Source organism: Dicentrarchus labrax, unplaced genomic scaffold (genome assembly GCF_905237075.1).
Source record: "Dicentrarchus labrax unplaced genomic scaffold, dlabrax2021, whole genome shotgun sequence".
Taxonomy (NCBI): Eukaryota; Metazoa; Chordata; class Actinopteri; family Moronidae; genus Dicentrarchus; species Dicentrarchus labrax.
Window position 1 is genome coordinate 12,073,555 of NW_026136717.1, and position 18,305 is coordinate 12,091,859.

An 18,305-nucleotide genomic window follows, 5' to 3' on the forward strand; every position below is an offset into this window, starting at 1 on the left:
GTTAATTCAACTCAATTTCAACTCAAGTTTAACCTTATATTCCCATGGGGAAATGTGGCTTGCAGACAAGTGAAACCCAGAACACACAGACTTGAAAGGAAAACCTTAATAAATACATAAAACATTATAATCAAACATGTTAAGTGCTAAAAGCCACCACACAGGCTCAAATTAAATGTAAAATATATAGCACTTGGGCAGAAGCTTTTAGAGTCGATAGATTTTATTTTGAAATCCCTAACCGGAACCTCTAAACATGACTGTGTGTGTGTGACTTGGCGGTTGGTTGTCGGCTCTCAGGGGGCAGTTACCCTCCTACCTCCCGTCCGCTCCTCTCATACATGCTGCTGGTAACAAAGGAGACAACAACAGGGGGATGATGGGCGCTCAGACAACAAGACTGTCATAGAAACATAAAGAAAGTGATCGTTAGTTGTGGACATTTTTTTATTTACAGTTTATTGAACGACCGTTTTTGTTTTTTGTTTGTTAAACCTCCGCGAGCCGGGTGAAGTTTAAAGTACACTAACGTAGCTGCGCCCAGGACCGATTTTAACCACAAAAAAAACCCCTCTTTTTCTTCAAAGCTAACCATGTTGGACTGCCAACACTAGGGCCGAATACAAGAAGAGACACAGACAAACATGTCTGAATAACATCGGTGAGTTTTATCTCTGTAATATTTGTGTTTTAGTGAGTTTAGTTTATTATTGGTAGTTTAGCGGGTGCGGTTTGGTTGAGTTTGACGGTCCAGCCTGGAGGCACCTGTTCCCTCATACCCAACGTTGTAATACTCGCTAAAGGTTTTATAAGATTATAGTGACATATAGTGTTAAACTGAATACTGATTATTGTAACCCCTGTGTTAATACTGTATAATAGCTTATAGTTCAATATATTGGTATATTTGCCTGTTGTATTAATGTGGGTGTGTAACAGCACGGGGTTGTACCAGTGCCATAGGCTATTTTAGGCGATTAAGGGATATAAATAAGACCGTTGTAGGGAAATTTTGTTTTTTAATATTTCATGATTTATCTGCCATTGACACTTAATTCGTCTATATTAATTTCCATGTGAGGAATTTTGCTATCCCTAAAATTGGCATACAGACTAGACCACCATTGGCAGCTAAATGGTATCTTTCCTTATGTCACAATCTTATCACACCTAAACAGCATATTTACATTTGTACTCATGTCACCAGCTCTGTATGTTTATATTCCTCTTCCATCCTGTATTCCCACACCTTGTGTGTGTTTGTGTGTTTGTGTGTTTTCCTCCAGACACACCTTTTCCGTCCCTCTCTTCCTGTCCAACGTGGAGCTTCCATACACATCACATGTATTATAATGGCAGCTCTCTTAAAGCCCCCCTACCCATTTTATATACACATTGACCCATTAGTGTCCAGAGCAGATGGCATACTGTACACACACACTCACTCACACACACACACTCACACACAGCATTGTGTTAATGGACGCCCCCTTTAAGCACTTTAGGATTGTTCTCAAGCTGGTCTGATTTAAGGGATCACACCATATCTGGGATGTATTGGATTTAGCAGGACAAATACACTCAGTGGAATGAATGACTGTCCCACTGACCCAGCCGGAGTGTGTGTGTAGGGTCCAGCAGACTGCAGGATGGAGCTATTGAAGTAACCAGGTCAATAGAGCAAAAAGGAGACAAAAGACAAGTGAAGTCTGGTGGGGGATGATTGAAAGAAAGTCATGGGGGAATTGTAACCTCAAGTCTGGTCTCTCTGACTTTGTCCACAAGTGCATTAACACACAATCAAAGTGTGTTATCCCCGCTCGCTGGATGAGTGCTTTGTGAGCGAACACACCCTCCTGTTTGAGTTTTATATGTCACCCTGTGGACAATGATAATAGCCAGAGGGCCAAAACTGAAACCTGGAAAGCCCTACACACACACACACACACACACACACACACATACACACACACACACATACATACATTGCAGTATTGGCGTATCATGTGTCATCGCTGAGATTACGAAACAAGTTAGGAGTGAGCTTTCACTTTGGAAAATCAAAAAAACTAAAGTGTAACAACAAATGAAAGCATGTTATAAAATGATGTTTTTTTAATGAACCTCCTGAAGGTTTCATGCCGTACGTTCCTGCTCAGTCAGTGTGTAATTGTTTTATGCTCGGCTGTTTGTCGGCCCTCAACACTTTACTCGTCAGCCCTGAAACACAAAACCCTGTCTGTCTCTTTATTATAAGCTCACTGACTGCTCGTCTCATCCAAACTGGTCTGACTAGCTGGTGCGCTCTCTCAGTAACAAACATCTACCGGTTATTGACTCTAGAGAGTTTTGTAAAGCCAAGATCCAGAAATAGTAGATAACTGCCTCGTCTGTGACGCTGGTATTTGGTCACTGCTGTTCGATTAATTTCTTGAAAGTGTCGTCTGGTCTGGTCACGACTTCATATGAAATTACTGGCACAGCCTTCAATCTTTTCACAAAGCAATTGAACACTTTGTGAATGAGCTGTTAAAGGGGTACTCTGTTGATTTAGTAATGCTCTTGCATAATGTTTAAAAAAATAAATAAAGGTCAAAATTGATGCAGCAGAGGACGAGATATCCGTACGAGCTCCAAAAACACTGGATCCTACATTTCCCATAATGCAACCAAATAGTGTCTTATTTTCTTATACTGTTGCAGGACCACAGAAGTCTCTCTCTCTCTCTCTCTCTCTCTCTATCCCTGTCTCTCTATCTATCTCTGTCTCTGTGTGTGTGTGTGTGTGTGTGTCTCTCTCTCTCTACCTATCTCTGTCTCTCTGTGTGTGTGTGTGTGTGTGTGTGTGTGTGTTTGTCTCTCTCTCTCTCTCTGTCTCTCTCTCTCTCTCTCTGTCTCTCTCTCTCTCTCTCTCTCTCTCTCTCTCTCTCTCATCCCAACTGGTCAAGGCAGACGACCACCCACCTAGAGCAGATGGGTCTGTCCGAGGTTTTTGCCTCTTAAAAGGAAGTTTTACCTTGCCTCCGTCGCCAAGTGCTTGCTCATGGTGGGTCTCTGTAAATTATTTTATAAGGAGTTCGGTCTAGACCTAGACTAGATCTATTTGAAAAGTGTCCTGAGATAACTTCTGTTATGAGTTGGCGCTATACAAATAAAATTTAATTGAAAAAATTTAATTAAACTAGTGTTTTCCCAGACTGAGTAGAGCTCCTTAACTCCTCGTGATAAGTTCACTGTCCTTCATTTGAGTGCCTCTTTAAGAATATGATGGGCTACAGTTACATATTTATATTCCTTATCATCAGTGCTGGAATAGGACCACAACTAGCAATTAATCCACATTTTCCCAGACCCAAAGATGATGTGCTCACATCTTTTCTTTTTTTCCCAACATCAGTCCAAAACCCAAAGATATTCATCGATATATATATAGGTGAGAAAAAGCTAACAGTTCTCATGTTTAAGAAGCTGCGACCAGTTTATGGCTTAATTTTATCATCAGTTCAAAGGATTAATCAACTGATTGTTTCAATAATTAGACGATTAATCAGTTAAACATAAAGTGTAACAACTCATCAACAAATCATTTCAGGCAGTTCAGCAGCTAGTTGTTGAGATATTTCAGTCTGAACCCAAAGTGGTGAACAGACAGACAGACAGACAGACAGACACTGACATATATGAATAAATGCTGCTAGCATTGGTGGCTAAAATATAGATACTTGGGGTTCATATGACTGCCGGCTGCTCTATTGGTCTCTGTGACAAACATTTGTCATTTTAAAAATACTTACAGACTAAACGATTGATCAATTAACCTAAAACATAATCACTAAATTAACTGTTAATTAAATGCCAAACGTATTAATCAAAGAGTCTCACAAAGCAGCGCAGTCACGTCTTCTTCTGGATCTGGAGCTCTTGTTTCTTTTTCTTTCTCTGCATGATTCAGAAGATGACTAACCCTCCTTCGGTCTGGTGTTGCATCAGCTGTTGCACACACATCAAAAAAACATGGTGAGAAGAATGTGCAGCATGGCCATTTGGACTCCAAGAATGGAAATTGAATTTTATATTATTGTCGTCATGTATCTTTTTATAGACTCTCCGGCTGAAAGAAGTGCCACGTTTTGACTGCTTCATTTGAAAGACTTAGACTGCTTTGAATACAGAAATCTCTCTGTGTTTGAATCTTGAAGCTTTGCGGCGGCGGCAGCGTGTTCATCTGTAATAACAACATTTGCAGATTTGTCATGTGATGTAATAAAATCTATGTAAAGACCTCGAGCAAATATTAAAAGTTTTCAGAGCACTCGACTAGCTGAAAGGTAAAAGATTACAAAGAGCTTGAGGCTGGGACAGGGCGGAGTGATTGTAAATGTATGTTTGTATTGAAACAGTGGTTAACTATTAATTGAATTACACCCATATGAGATGAATCATATGACGCACAAGTTCAAGGTGTAATAAAATAAACCTTTAGAGTAATATTAGGTTTTACAGCTTCCGTAAGCAGACTGTCATATTCTCATGTTTGACTGGCATCCCTGCTCTGATACTGCTGACACATAGCAGCCATTGAGGCGAGTCATTAATAAATAACAATATAAGAAGTTGTATAGTGATGTCAGGGAATTTCATAATGGAAAAATCAATGATCTGTAACTGGATTTCCCTTCACTGCGTCACCTTGCAGTGCAGTAAACACACTTTACATTATCTCCTGTTTCAGTTGTGGGAACGGGCTCCTTACAGTGCAAAGTTCATTTTCCTCCTTAGGCCTTACAGTCGGGGGATTTGTAGCAGAGAGCTCAAAGTCTGATTCTAGGATTATACAGCAATGGAAACACTGAACTATGTTGTGTTTATCGCTTTGAGTATATGTTTATTTCAGCTACAGAGAATTACTATAATTATAGTGAATCATCTCTTTTTTTTTTTAAGGGGTCACGAGCCAGAAAGGTTGAGAACCACTAACCTTGGGTTTAAGGCGCTCACTATGTAATCGCAACATCAAGTCGAGTTTGATCATGGACCTTTATTGCATTCCCCTCTTGCTCTCGCTGTCTAATAAAGTATAATATAATAGTCGTGTCTACTTGTGGCTCCATATCACAGGTGTCCTTATTTACGGGGCCCGAGGAGGTGAAAGTAGAAAATGAGAAAATGAGCCAAACAAACAGTTTTCCTCATCTCTTTAATTTTCTTGTGTCTTATCTTGTGGTTTATCTCCCGATCCCCTGGTTGGGAACCACTGCCCAGGGGGCCCAGGAGGCCCCCCAGTGTTAAAGGGGAACGCCTCAGATTTTACTCATCAAAGTCTGTTATGTTATGCATATGTGAAAAACGTTGCATGAAGCCTTTTGTGGCTCCAGACGGGGCTGCGCTGAATGTGATGCCAGAAGAAATGTCTGGTTCTGCTGCATCAATACTTTATTTCTTCTGATATTAACTGTCTATCAGTCAGTTAATAGTTTACTGGTTTTAAACTTTCTTATCCTTTCTCTCTCTCTCTACTCATCAGGTGATGATGACATGCTCACACTGACCTCTGACCTCTGATTGGTCAGGGCTGGGAGTGAAACACACCGTAAAAGAAGACCCCAGCTACCATGTCTGTCCCGGAAGCATCCCAGCGGTCCACATCGCCTTCACCCGTCAAACCAGAGGCAAAACCGAGACCGGAGATCCCTCCAAAACCGACACCACAAGCCGGCTCCCCTCCTCCGGGAGACGGAGGCGGCAGCACGAGCCTTTCTGAAGGGAAGGTCAAGAGGATCGTGAACAAGTTTAGCAAACAGGAGTGTGTGGCGAACGAGCCGGTGGAACAACTAACCAATGGTACGGCAGAAGTAACGCTAAGTAAACGGTTCAAAAGGCCGCCTACTGTAAAGCCCAAACCAGGACGCTCCAGTCTGCAGCTCCAGATAGGAGGAGAGCAGGCACCTCCTCTACCTAAGAAGAGGAGCAGGAAGCCGAAAGAGAGCGAGCGAGTAGAGGAGGGGGACAGCATCAGTGTGGAAGGAGGTCGATCAGGTACAGCGGATGTTACTTATTTAGATCATTTAGGTTTGTGTCTGTCTTTGGCTTGATCTTCTGCTTTTTTTATATTTATTTTTGTATTGTACTGAATATATATCACACATATAACATATATGAATGCCTTTCTGTCAACCAAATTTCCTTTGGGAGAATAATGAAGTCACTCTTACTTTATATGGTAATACATCAGGGAGCTGTGTTACATGCTTCCTTGAAAAGATAAGAGGTTTTAGACTTTTACCTTTTCAGAGCTGGAAACAGTTAAAGCTGTTCATTGCAGCTTTTAGTCAGCAGAAAGATAAGATGACCCTATAAATTGTATTTAATTTTCCCTCCTCGTAACCTTTGACAGACTCACACACCCGGCACTGTAGCTACAGTTAGGGCTAGTTTCAGACAGTAAAGTCAATCTCACTGATAAAACTGCAATAAATCTTAATTTTACATTATTTGACATTTGTTAGTTGATGCAAAAACTCTGTACATGCATGTAAAGACTTTACCATTTGAGTGTCAGGCTGGTGCTGGCTAGTCTGAACCAACAACCATAAACAGGTTCTGTCAGTCAGCTGATCACCTGTGTGTAGAAGAGAGGGTTTGGGTGTGTGTGTGTGTGTGTGTGTGTGAGAGAGAGAGAGAGAGAGAGAGAGAGAGAGAGAGAGAGAGAGAGAGAGTAATGTGAAAGCAGGAAGTGACGCTCTGCAGTAAGAAAAGATATCCCACAAGCATTTATATCCATCACCCACTTAATCACCTTGTTATCCTCTGATTGTTAATTATACAGCCGTAAGGTAAAGAACATAAATACTTGTTTCACTTTTAATTTTAAACAGGACGTACTTTGCTGTGTCAGCTTTGATGGTCAGCTTTGTCCTGACTTGAAAAAAGAGGAACCCAGAGAAGTGGCATATTATTAGCTGTCTGATTGGACAGTTTTGATTTGTGGGTTCCCTCCTTAGTTACACGTAATGTACTTTACTATCACTTCCTTGTTTTGGTTCCCTGCAAGCAACAGGAAGCCTTTAAGCAGGACAGCAGATTTTGCACGATATAAAGTAATCACATGCCATCATTATCGATATCAGCTTCAAAAGCCAATTTCAATATTCTTTTTTATTGCTGATCAGAGCTGCAGTTAATCATTATTGTCAGTATTGATTTATCAGTCAGTTATTGTCCGGTCAATCGTTCCAACAGTCCACAACACAAATGTTTTTAATTTGCAATCATATGAAACAGAGAAAAGCAGTAAATCCTCAGATACGAGAGGCTGGATCCAAAGAATGTGAAAAATGAAAACGATTAATCCAGTATCAAAATAGTTGGGTATTTTCCTGTAGAATGACTAATTAATAAATTGAACTATAGTTTCAGCCTTATTGGTGATATTTGAGAGATTATGGAGATTCAATTATTACATTAGCAACAAAATAAAAGTATCATGGCTTTATATTAAAATAATGTCATTACCTTAAAAATAAAGCTCAATCCTCTTTAGATCTTCATTTAACTATGTTTTTAAAAAGACATCTGTATTGGCTGATACAGAAAACGTTGGATTGTTGGAGTTTGGACTTCACTCACTGACCCATTTAACCTTCCCCCTAACTCTCCTGTCTCTCAACCTCTTCCATTTCCTTTTGTCAATATTGGAATTTTCCCCCTGAAGAAACGCTCCAAACGTCCCATGAATATTTGAACACACCACTTGCAGATGTGCCGTATTTGCATAGTGATGAACTGCTGACTCGACAATCCAGGGTGTGCCGTCTGCAGCTGCTGCTGGTGGAATTTAAAAAAATAACAGCTCTTGATAAAAGCCTGCCGCCCTATCTGGGGAAGCACATGTAGGAAAAGAAAGCAGCTAATTCTCATTAGCTTGTTGTTAATGTGTTCTTGCCTGGGTTTATAGCAACATCAGGACGGAGTCAAATATGCAAAGCAGTTTATGGTGATTATTTTCTTCCCTTTTCATAAACCTTTCAAAGAATTAAATCTGTGTTGCTTTTTTCTGATGCAGCACCAGATGGAAAAGAGGTGGAGATTCAGCTCGCTGGAGGAGATGAAGCGGAGGCGGAGCACAGTCCACATGTGCCTCTCAGTCCCTGCTGCGACCAGAGCTGCAGCTGCGTGTGCCACCTCCAGTGGCCCGGCATGAAACTAGTGTGGGTGCCTGTGGGCGTGGACGATGATGGGGAGGAGGGTAGAGACGAGGACGAGATGGATGGGGAAGAGCAGAGGGCGGAGGATGGGGAGGATTGGGACGAGGATGAGGAGGCAGAGAGGGTAGGGGAAGAGGACGGTGAGGTGTGGGACAGGACTATCGTGGTCGATGACAGTGAAGTGCCGAAGCAACAAATGAAAAAGTTCCACCAGTCTTTGGATGTTTTGATCGCAGAGGGTCACAGGAGACGTTCAGACCCTGGCCCTCACTCTGTTCTCACCGTTGCTGTCAGTCGCTCTCAGTCTCCCCCTGTTCCCCCTAAACTTGCTCAGTCAGCACAGATCCAACACCTGCCCACCCAAAACGAAGAAGAAAATATTTATGAGGCCACACTTCCAGTGGTCGACCCCAAAAAGACCACAAACGTGATCAAGGAACTGGATATCCCTCTGATCAAAGTGCGTAAACCAGCCCGTCGGTCTAAACTGTCCTACAGCACGTCAGACCCAACATCTGAATTTCAGGCTAACGCAGAACCCACCTCGAGCCCAACCGACGTGCCGCCCGCCATCCCGCCAAGGATGCCTGTGACTCAGGACAGCCGCAGCCTCACTCCCGTGCACCGGGGCGGCATTCCTCTCCCCCAACCCACGCTGGAGGAGTGGCGCAACTTGCGTCCCTCGTCCCCAAGCGGCTCCACTGCCAGTGGACTGAGCCCCCAACGGGCTATCACTCCACCCCCGGCCAGCCCTCACAGACCCCCACCTCCACCGCCAAAGACCGATCCCAGGAGGCTCAGCAGTGCCTCAGTGCAATCCCTCACACTGAAAAAAGGTTTGTGCTGAACAAACATGACTTTGCTTGAGATGAGATATGAATGATGCACAAGTTGTTAATTTTCTGTGTAATCAAAAGCGATGACACCATTTACTTCTTCTCTTTTTAGAAGAAGAGGAGAATGGAGGGAATGAAGGAGAGAAAGAGGACAGTGTGGAGGAGCCGTGAGTTATCACTCTGACCCTCACTATTACTTACGAGTCTGACACTATTCGATGTTTTCAACAAATCCCATGAAAAGATCAAAAGCATTGATCCTATTAACAAGTATAGAAGTAAGTCTAGTCAAAGCCTGATGTAGCTTATTACTGTGACATAAAAAACATATACAAACTACTAAAAACACATCAGTGGGCCACAATGAACCAGGGCACTATAGTTCATCATTAATCATTTCAACATACACTGTCCTGCTCTAAATACTCCATACACCAAATCTGTATTAATCCGCATCTGAAAATAGTCCCCAACCAATGCATTGTTTACTCCTGTTGTGTTAATGTTTGCTAAAAGGTGCCCAGCTGTTTTAGGAAACTATTACTAGCCTTTTGTTGTTGTTGTTTTGGAGCTGAGAGCCACAGACAGAAGTTGGATAGTATACACAGACGGACTATCACTCTACTGGTTTTGCTCTTTTTATGGGATTTGTTGACGATAAGGAAAATATAGTATTTCACCAGCCTTACCCTTAAAGTCAGCGTCGATGTTCTTGTGTGTATTGAGGAATTAATTATGTCAGTAACTCTGAGGTCGGACAGTTTGGTATCATATCTCCCTGGTTGATCTGTTTCTCCTCTTTCAACACGGTCGGTCAGGAGAAGGAAGGAGTCTTCGTCCAGCTGGGAGTCCCGGCTGCAGGATGGTAAGACTGACACCTGACACAAACAAGACATAAACAGACTAACGGGACACAGACACAGTATCACAAACATATCACAGTAAACAGATAACAATGTCAGTATGAGAGCAATGCACCTTTATCTTTTTTTTATCAGCAAATATTTATCTTCAGTCAGTAATTTAATCTGTTAGCTGCAAAAGCTGTCCAAATTCTGTACTGCATACAAGTTAAATTCTGCTTGGTCTAAAACTGTTTTGCCATTAGTATACAAAAAAGGGAACATGCATTTATTTATTTATTTATTTTATAATAACAGAAGGTGATACAATACAAGCACCAACACGTTTTTTTTGTGTCTCCTTTCCTGTGTGAACACATTCAAAACCAGTTTGGGATTAGTGTGTAGTTTTGAAATGGGACACAGCTTCAGGCTGTACTGATCTTTTTTTTGTGACAAAACTGTCAGGGAACAAATCACACTGTTTGGGTTATTAGAGGCACAATCACTCACAGTTACCAGTTTATTACATACCCTTTTACAACCTAATACAAAGGTCTTCCTCTAAATCCTACTTTCATTAACCCTTTTTAGTTGTTTCACATTTGTTGATGATGCAATGTTGGAGATTTTTGAGGGGTTTTTTTTCTGGTGCACTTTAATTTTAGTAAATAGGACAAAATGTGAATGAAATAAACTATTGACTTTAATATGAATAATATGTAAAGACTAAAATATAATCTACAACTCTCAAACATTGTCATAAAAACTACATACATTAATCATTATAGGGGTGGTGTATTAGATTGTACAGGTAATAAACTGTTAACTCAGTGTACGATTCAGTTTTTAACTGCATTTGGAAGCAGGATCCATCAAATCTGCATAATGTGTTGGGGACAGCATGTATATCTGTTACTTGTATACTGGGGTCGACTATTAGGAACCTTTTGTGACTTGTTTCAGAACCTCTGTACCAGACGTACCGTGCCACCGTCATCACCAAGGAGATCCGACGCCAGACAGTTTGCCGCAACATTAGTAAAACTAGCGCGGACTACGCTATGGACTGGACGGCCCGTCGCACTGGGACTGGGACTGGGACTGGGACTGGAAATGGAGCGCTCAGGAGCAGTCCTGTGCCCACACCGGGTCAGAGCACCCTGTGGCAGGACCTCCCAACTGTTCGGGAGAGCGGAGTGCTGGAGCAGCTCACCCCTGAGCAGTGCAAGTACCAGGAGGTGAGGAGAGGAGGTGGAGGCTAATGTACTGGGGAGAGATTACATCAAGAGAAATCAATGATGCGAGGAAAGAGAAATGGGAGATGCAGTATCAAGTTTTAAATCACATCTTAAAGTAATAATGTGATGTTTTTATATAATATAAAGCCCTACTCTGCCCCACTGTATCACTCACTGCTGTAATATAATATTGATTCCCTCTATCCCCAGTTCATGAAAGCTTTTACAGTCTCTCTTTCCAGCGTCAGGCAGGACTTTTAAAGGAAAATGCACAGGTTCAGGAAGCGATGCAGTTTTGTTCTTAGCAGCAGTTTGTTTAGTCGCAAATATATACAACCACAGGAGTCCTGCCAGGAACCTCCTCCGTCACCACATCTCTCCCCCTGTGTCCTTAATGTCTCTTTACCGTCAAATAAAAGGAAAAATACCACGCGACATCTTAACTCAGCAGACCAAAAAAAATACAAAGCGTAAGACGTTGAGAGCTTGCAAATAAACCTTGTCTTTATTTGATTTAAGTGACTGAAATACATCAATAAAACAGGTTGTATTAAAAGGAATTGATGGTATGAATAACGATAGTTACAAAGATTCATTTAAAATTGATTATTTAAATCTTCACGATGGATTAGTGGACTAAGATGCATTTCATATAACCTTAACATCCACGTCTCTCTCAGCTGTCTGCTCTGTTTCTCTGCTCTACTCCATCATAAAGGCAAAAAACATATCAAATAATATATAAATGGATATTTTTCATAGTGATTATTTAAAAGAGATAGTTTTTTAAAATGTACATTTTAATTTATTATTTGGCTTTTTGTTTCCTTACTCCCTTTTTTCAAGGTGTATTTTAATTACATGTCATTTGGGGCCTTGTTTGGGAACACTTTTGCTTATATAATGGGTTATATATTAATAACCATAATTAATAACAATCATTCTTACTGTTATTCATTAGAAATTCTTAAAACTTTTAGTATGAGTCATGCTATGAGCCATGGGTCTCCCTTAAAAAGGGCATTTTATCCAATTTGTGGTGCCTTTTTTTTTGCTGAAATCACCAACATTTACATACTTAAAAAGATTCTTTCTTTGCTCGTTTCTGTACAAAATGGGACACACCACAGAATCATTTTAAGGCTGCAATTAATGTTTGTGTTTTTCGTCCCCGGCAGAGTATGTTTGAGGTTTTGACATCAGAGGCCTCCTACCTTCGATCCCTGCGAGTTCTGACCGAACACTTCCTGGACAGCCGGGAGCTAGAGGAGACGATGATCATCAGAGACAAGAAAACCCTCTTCTCCAACATCCTGAGGGTCCGGGAGGTCAGCGAGAGGTGAGAAACGGCAGAAGGAAGGACACAGGGAGATAAAGGAAAAGGGAAATAGGAAGGTGATTTATGAGTTGAACTACCACGAGGTCACTCGGTGCTTGGAACGAAGATACCAAGAGATAGGAAAGGAAAACGAAAGATGTAATGAGTCATTTCCTGAACTGAGGCCAGGCAATGGTCAATTAAAGCTTTGTAAGTGGTTGTCTAGTCCATGTTTGATTTTGATTTTTGACAGAAAAGATCCTGCAAATGTCTGTTAAACGGCCCGTTTTGAGTTGACAACCACTGGTCTCGTTTATGGTTCAAGTCACTTTTAAGTTTTTAGTGAAACCTTGGCTTTCTGACTCCACAGGTTCCTCAAAGACCTGGAGGACCGCATATTCGAGGACCTCGTCTTCCCCGACATATGCGACATAATCCACTACCACGCCCAGCACAACTTCCCAGCCTACATCGACTACGTCCGCAACCAGATCTACCAAGAAAAGACCTACACCTTGCTCATGTAAGGAACCGCAGTCTGAATCACTTTCTGTCTTCTTAGAATCTGAGAATCAGACTGGTTGGGTCTTAACTTTCTTATTTTTTTTATTATTAGTCGTTTCCACAAGTTACAATTCTTAAAGATGAATGTTTGTAGCTTTGAATCACAGTCAGGGAATTTGGGAAAAGCTAAATCAGACGTTGATTCTCAGATAGAAAGATCGAATTTTCTCACTGCAGGAGCACAAAAGATTAGATAAAATACGGTTTTTCAAAGACGTTTTGTTCTCTAAAACGACCTTTCTCTGTTTCACAAGTGTATGAATATTACAGCCGCATATAATTGTGCATTTATGTGCGTCTACAGGAAGAACAACGTGCAGTTTGCTACGGTCATCACTCGTCTACAAGAGTCGCCTCAATGCCAGCGGCTGCCCTTCATGTCCTTCTTGCTGCTGCCCTTCCAGCGAATAACACGCATTAAAATGCTCATTGAGGTGAGTGGCATCATGGGAATTCATGTTTCTGCTTTTAATAATAAAGAACAATGGATGGATAAATACACACAGGAGGGAATTAGCATAGCTTAGCATAAAGACTGGAAACAGGGGGAAACAGCTAGCCGGGCTTTCGGTCCGACTAATGTTTGCCAATAAATAGTTAGCATGGTTTGCTTTTGTTTTGTCCCCTGCATCCAGTCTTCATGCTAAGCTAAGCTCATTGGCTCCTAGCTCCAAAAGCTCCAATTTAATACTTAATGTAGAGGCATGAGAGTGGTACCAGTCTTCTCTTCTAACTTAGGAACAAGCTTAGTGTCAAATAATGTCATAATTATACACACATCACTTGGCTAGGGCTGGAAAACCACATCAGTGGGAAACAGCTGCACACTGACTAAACTACTGATGTATTTAAAAAGTCTGTTTCTGTCTTTGTAAAGTAGAATTAATCTGATTAAGAAGGAAATGCATGTGGTTTTGAGTCAGCTTTTTAAATGAAGAACTATAAATATGTTTGTTTTTGTTTTTTCTTCTGTGAGAACAAAGCTCTGGAGCTCAGTGCCACAGCTACGTTAGTGGTGCGTGACCACAATGCAGTTAGCCATCGCAACCTTTATATTAGTTCCTCAGGTGACTGAGCAGAAAGCCACGCTACATTCTGTATAACTGACCCTTCTCCGCTCCTGCTACAAGCCGCTGAATGTCAATAGTCTTATATAAAAAGAGTTCATCACGGTGCATGGCTTTGTGGTATGTCCTTATTCAAGCATTATCTCCAGCTCAAACTCGTCACTGCTTCTCGACCCGTGAGCAAACACATGGGCACACCTCGCCTCAACCTTATGACCTCGTTTGTAAATGGAAAAAAATGATCCTGTTGATGCTGTTTGTCCGTTGCAGAAATAGAAAAGTTGTTGTTTGCTGTTTCAGAACATCCTGAAGAGAACAAAGGAGAGGACGGCGGAGGAGCAGACGGCCTCCAAGGCTTTGGCTTCGGTGTCAAAGGTAAACACCCCTCACTCTTCACCCTCCCTTCTGCCTACAAATCCAAATAATTTGACTCTCGAGGGCCTCGCATGCCTCTGGAAATTTGACGTCAGCCATTGTTTGAATGAAGGATTTCCTATTGATTGAGCTCCACAGTGAAAGTGAGTCATATGTGTCACTGAGGACAAAGGCAGCATGAGGCAGTCTGGTCCAACAGGGAGACATTTGAGTGTGTTTCCCAGGGAGTCAGTTTTATATAACACCGGCTGAATGGAATATGGGTGTGGAAAGAAAAATAAATCTTTTATATTATTATAAAGTGTTTATTTCATAATCTTGTTCTCTTTTTCCCCCACAGATCATTGACGAGTGTAACACACAGGTGGGAAAGATGAGACAGATGGAGGAGTTGATCCACATCTCTCAAACACTGGAGTTTGACAAGCTCAAGGTAAACTCCAATACACACAATAAACGTATAAATGATTTTGATTTGTCAGCATTTCTGTTGGACTCTTGTTGGACACTCGTTTTGAAGAAGAGATAAATGTTTCTGTCTATCTCCAGGCCATCCCAATCATCTCCCAAACACGATATCTGGAGAAGAAGGGAGAGCTGCAGGAAATGTCCAAAGGAGGAACTCTCTTCAACATGAGGGCAAAGTTCATCCCTGTCAACCTCTTCCTCTTCAATGATCTGCTCATCATCGCTGCAAAGAAAGGGTGAGGCAGAGTTGATATTCAGCACCAATTGACCCCCCAGCCAGGATAAATTCTCATCACTTTTGTGATCTTCAACACTTTCATCAGGCCAAAATTTCAGTGATTAATAACCAAATACCTGCAAATGTAAGCATGCTAATGTGCTAAACAAAAATGGTAAAACATGGTATAAACATTACATCTGCTGAATATCAGCATGTAAGCATGCGAGCATGGCTGTAGGCTCTTGTTAACATTTGAGGGTGGAATTTCTTACAGTATGTCTTAATCTGTGGACGCTGATTGATTCAGTCACATTCCTCTCAAATTCCTGCAGATGTCAAATTGTGCCAAACACTTTCTGACATCACAGTGGTCTGCACACAATACAATTGTATAATAATTAATAAGAGAGTGCTGAATCAACAATTCACCCACCTGCCACCTATTATACAACTGCTAGTAAACCCCGTCGAAGCAGTTTCTCTACAATAATATAGAGCCACCGTCTCCTGTAAGTTATCCTGTAAACTGAGATCATGTATTACCTACAGGGCAAGTGCTCTTTCATAGTTACGCACGGCACTATATATATTGAAGATCACAAATGATGGTTTATCATTAACCTTGTTAACAATAATGGTATTCATAGGTTATGGGAGGGTGGTACTCACTCACTGTTCTCTAGTATATTTCATATATTTAGGCAGGGGAACAAGACATGTTCCTTGGAAGCTGTACAAAAAAATCTCTGCCTCTTTTGACAAGCTGTCATAATGCCACTCAAACAATGGAAACACTGACCACAAAAGTAATCACAACTCTTCAATGGTGTCATCACTACTGAAATGACTCCAGGCTTCCTCAAATGTAGTAGGAAGTAGCGTTAGAGGGAATAGAGTTGAGAGGAAGAGGAGAGTTTATTAAATATGCCATTGTTGCCACATATCAGATAAGAAACACAAAACAATGGGATACAACAGAGATTCTCCTTTTTCTTGACCAGTGCGGAACGGTTTGTGGTACTCGACCACGCCCATCGCTCTCTGGTGCAGGTGCAGCCATTAGAGGAAGGTGGGAGCAGCAGCGGCCCCTTGGAGCACTGCTTCAACCTCACCCTGCTGGAAAACCACCAGGGACGCATGATGGAGAGGCTGTTTAAAGCTCCCTCCCAGTGAGTAGCTTCCTTACAATCTACAGTAAAATACTAACTCATGACATGTTACTTAAGACTTCAAGAGCAAATTACGACGTTTCTGTCAACAGGTCAGACATGCATAGGTGGATGGCGGCTTTCCCCAACCCGACCAACCCAGACAGAGACGATGATGAAGTGATTTATGAAGACTGGGGTGAGGAAACACACACACACACACACACACACAGTAAACACAAAGTGATACTACACCACGTGTCAGTGTGTGTTTCATATCCATACTTTCTTACGTCTACGTGTGTCAGATTGTCCTCAGGTGCAGTGTGTGGAGCCGTACATCGCCCAGCAGGCCGATGAGCTCACCCTGGAGCCCACTGAGATCATCAACGTCATCCGCAAAACCAACGAGGGTAAGAAATCAGGAGCTGGACCAATGAGTTGTTTATTTATTTATCAGGCTGTCAAGGAGACAGCAGAGAAAAGACGATCACACACAGGAAACATTTCCTCTTTTACAGAGAACCAACAAAAGTGATATAAATCTGTGCTTGCGTCAGATTACTACGACATTCTTCTGTTCCTCTGTATTTGGCTTATCAGTGTCTGAGGATCTAGACGGGTTAAAAAGGTTTCCAACAGGTTTCCTATCAAAACAAAACTGAATGTCCTCACATGACTTTGTACCATTAACACGCCCCTTCCTTTGACTCTGCTTGTTTATACACCCCGATCCTCATAACTGCCTCAATCCCGAACCCTCCACCGTAGCAGTTTATTGATTTGTTTTGACTTTCTTGCATGAACGAAACAGAAACCTCCAATCTTCCCCTTGTTTGTCCTCCTCCCATCTCCCTCCTCCTGCCTCGCCTCTTTTCTCACAGGCTGCTATGAAGGCATCCGCCTGTCCGACGGTCAGAAGGGCTGGTTCCCCGTAGCAAACGTCATAGAGATCACCAACGAGCACGTGAGGCGGCGGAACCTCCGAGAGCGCTACAGAGTCATGCAGGCCGCGAGCATGGTCGCCAACAGCAAGGCCAGCACACTCCATTAGGATCGACGCATCAAGGATTGTTTACATTAAATCATCTTTAAAAGAACAAAGACTTATTTAGGGACTTTATTAGTTAAAGTCCCAGCTTCTAAGAACCAGGAAATGAAAGATGAAAGGAGAACGATCACGAGACATAACAGACCTGCAATAATCACCTTATTTATATGACTGGAGGACGTGAGTGTGCACATAATCAGCTGGGAACTGGAGGTGGATTTACTGCGGACACTGAAACAAACTATGTGACTGTGCATGTATGCATTCACTATCAGAGATCTGCATTTTACAGCACTACAGCTGTAGAGTCTACACCTCTTCTTGTAAGCATGTGGCCCCCTATTGACGTCTCCTGATGCACTGCCGTAAAACTGTAGGTCTGAAATGCCAATCATTCTAGCTGTCGCTCAACCAGATTGTGCAATTGTCAGAGCTGCTGCAAAGAAATGAGCTGGGTGTTCCTGTAAATGCCTCCAGTGTAAGCAAGTTCAACCCCCTCTCATTCCTTCCACGCACAACAACCTGTCGTGGGTCACCAAGGTGGGCCAGAATACAAATAAAATCAAGTGTTAACATTTAGAGGAATTTATCTCACTACAAGACAAACCTGTAATAAACAAAATCTAATCAGGAAGTGCCTTCGAAGAAAGTAAAAACACATAACTACACACCAAGACTTGAGATCAAATCTAGCACAAGAGCTTTGAAAATGCATGTAGATGTGGGCTGAGCTGTACTGCCATTATGACATTTCAGTGGTTGTGCTGTCTACTAGCTTGTTAGCTTGTGTCACTAGCCATTGTGGAATAATACTGTAGCTCCCCCTGCAGCTTGATGTCAGTGAAGATGGGATATTATTTGTGGATAAGCTGTAAATGTACAATACGTTGTAAATAATGGATGCAGGGGATTCCCTCCTTCCGGTAGTGCTTTTAATAAAAAATGTGTGTCTTTTTAGCTAGTTGTTTGTT

At 41.9% G+C, this 18,305-nt stretch overlaps 1 protein-coding gene across 2 annotated transcripts; it reads left to right on the top strand.

Annotated features, from left to right (window-relative positions):
- The first annotated feature begins 305 nt into the window (after window positions 1-305).
- arhgef15b (Rho guanine nucleotide exchange factor 15b) lies at window positions 306-18,291 on the top strand. 2 transcript variants are annotated; one of them, XM_051428873.1, is made up of 17 exons: window positions 321-661; window positions 2,704-3,046; window positions 5,525-6,036; window positions 8,063-9,040; window positions 9,153-9,207; window positions 9,859-9,905; window positions 10,849-11,123; window positions 12,302-12,462; window positions 12,812-12,964; window positions 13,310-13,439; window positions 14,373-14,447; window positions 14,788-14,880; window positions 14,997-15,151; window positions 16,137-16,304; window positions 16,397-16,482; window positions 16,592-16,696; window positions 17,168-18,291. In XM_051428873.1, exons 3-17 carry the CDS (start codon window positions 5,613-5,615, stop codon window positions 17,335-17,337), a joined length of 3,075 nt encoding a protein of 1,024 aa, XP_051284833.1. In that variant the 5' UTR covers window positions 321-661; window positions 2,704-3,046; window positions 5,525-5,612; the 3' UTR covers window positions 17,338-18,291. The 2 variants fall into 2 exon arrangements, with proteins under 2 accessions (XP_051284832.1, XP_051284833.1); XM_051428872.1 differs by lacking the exon at window positions 2,704-3,046 and having other exon boundaries at window positions 306-661.
- The last annotated feature ends 14 nt before the right edge of the window (window positions 18,292-18,305 follow it).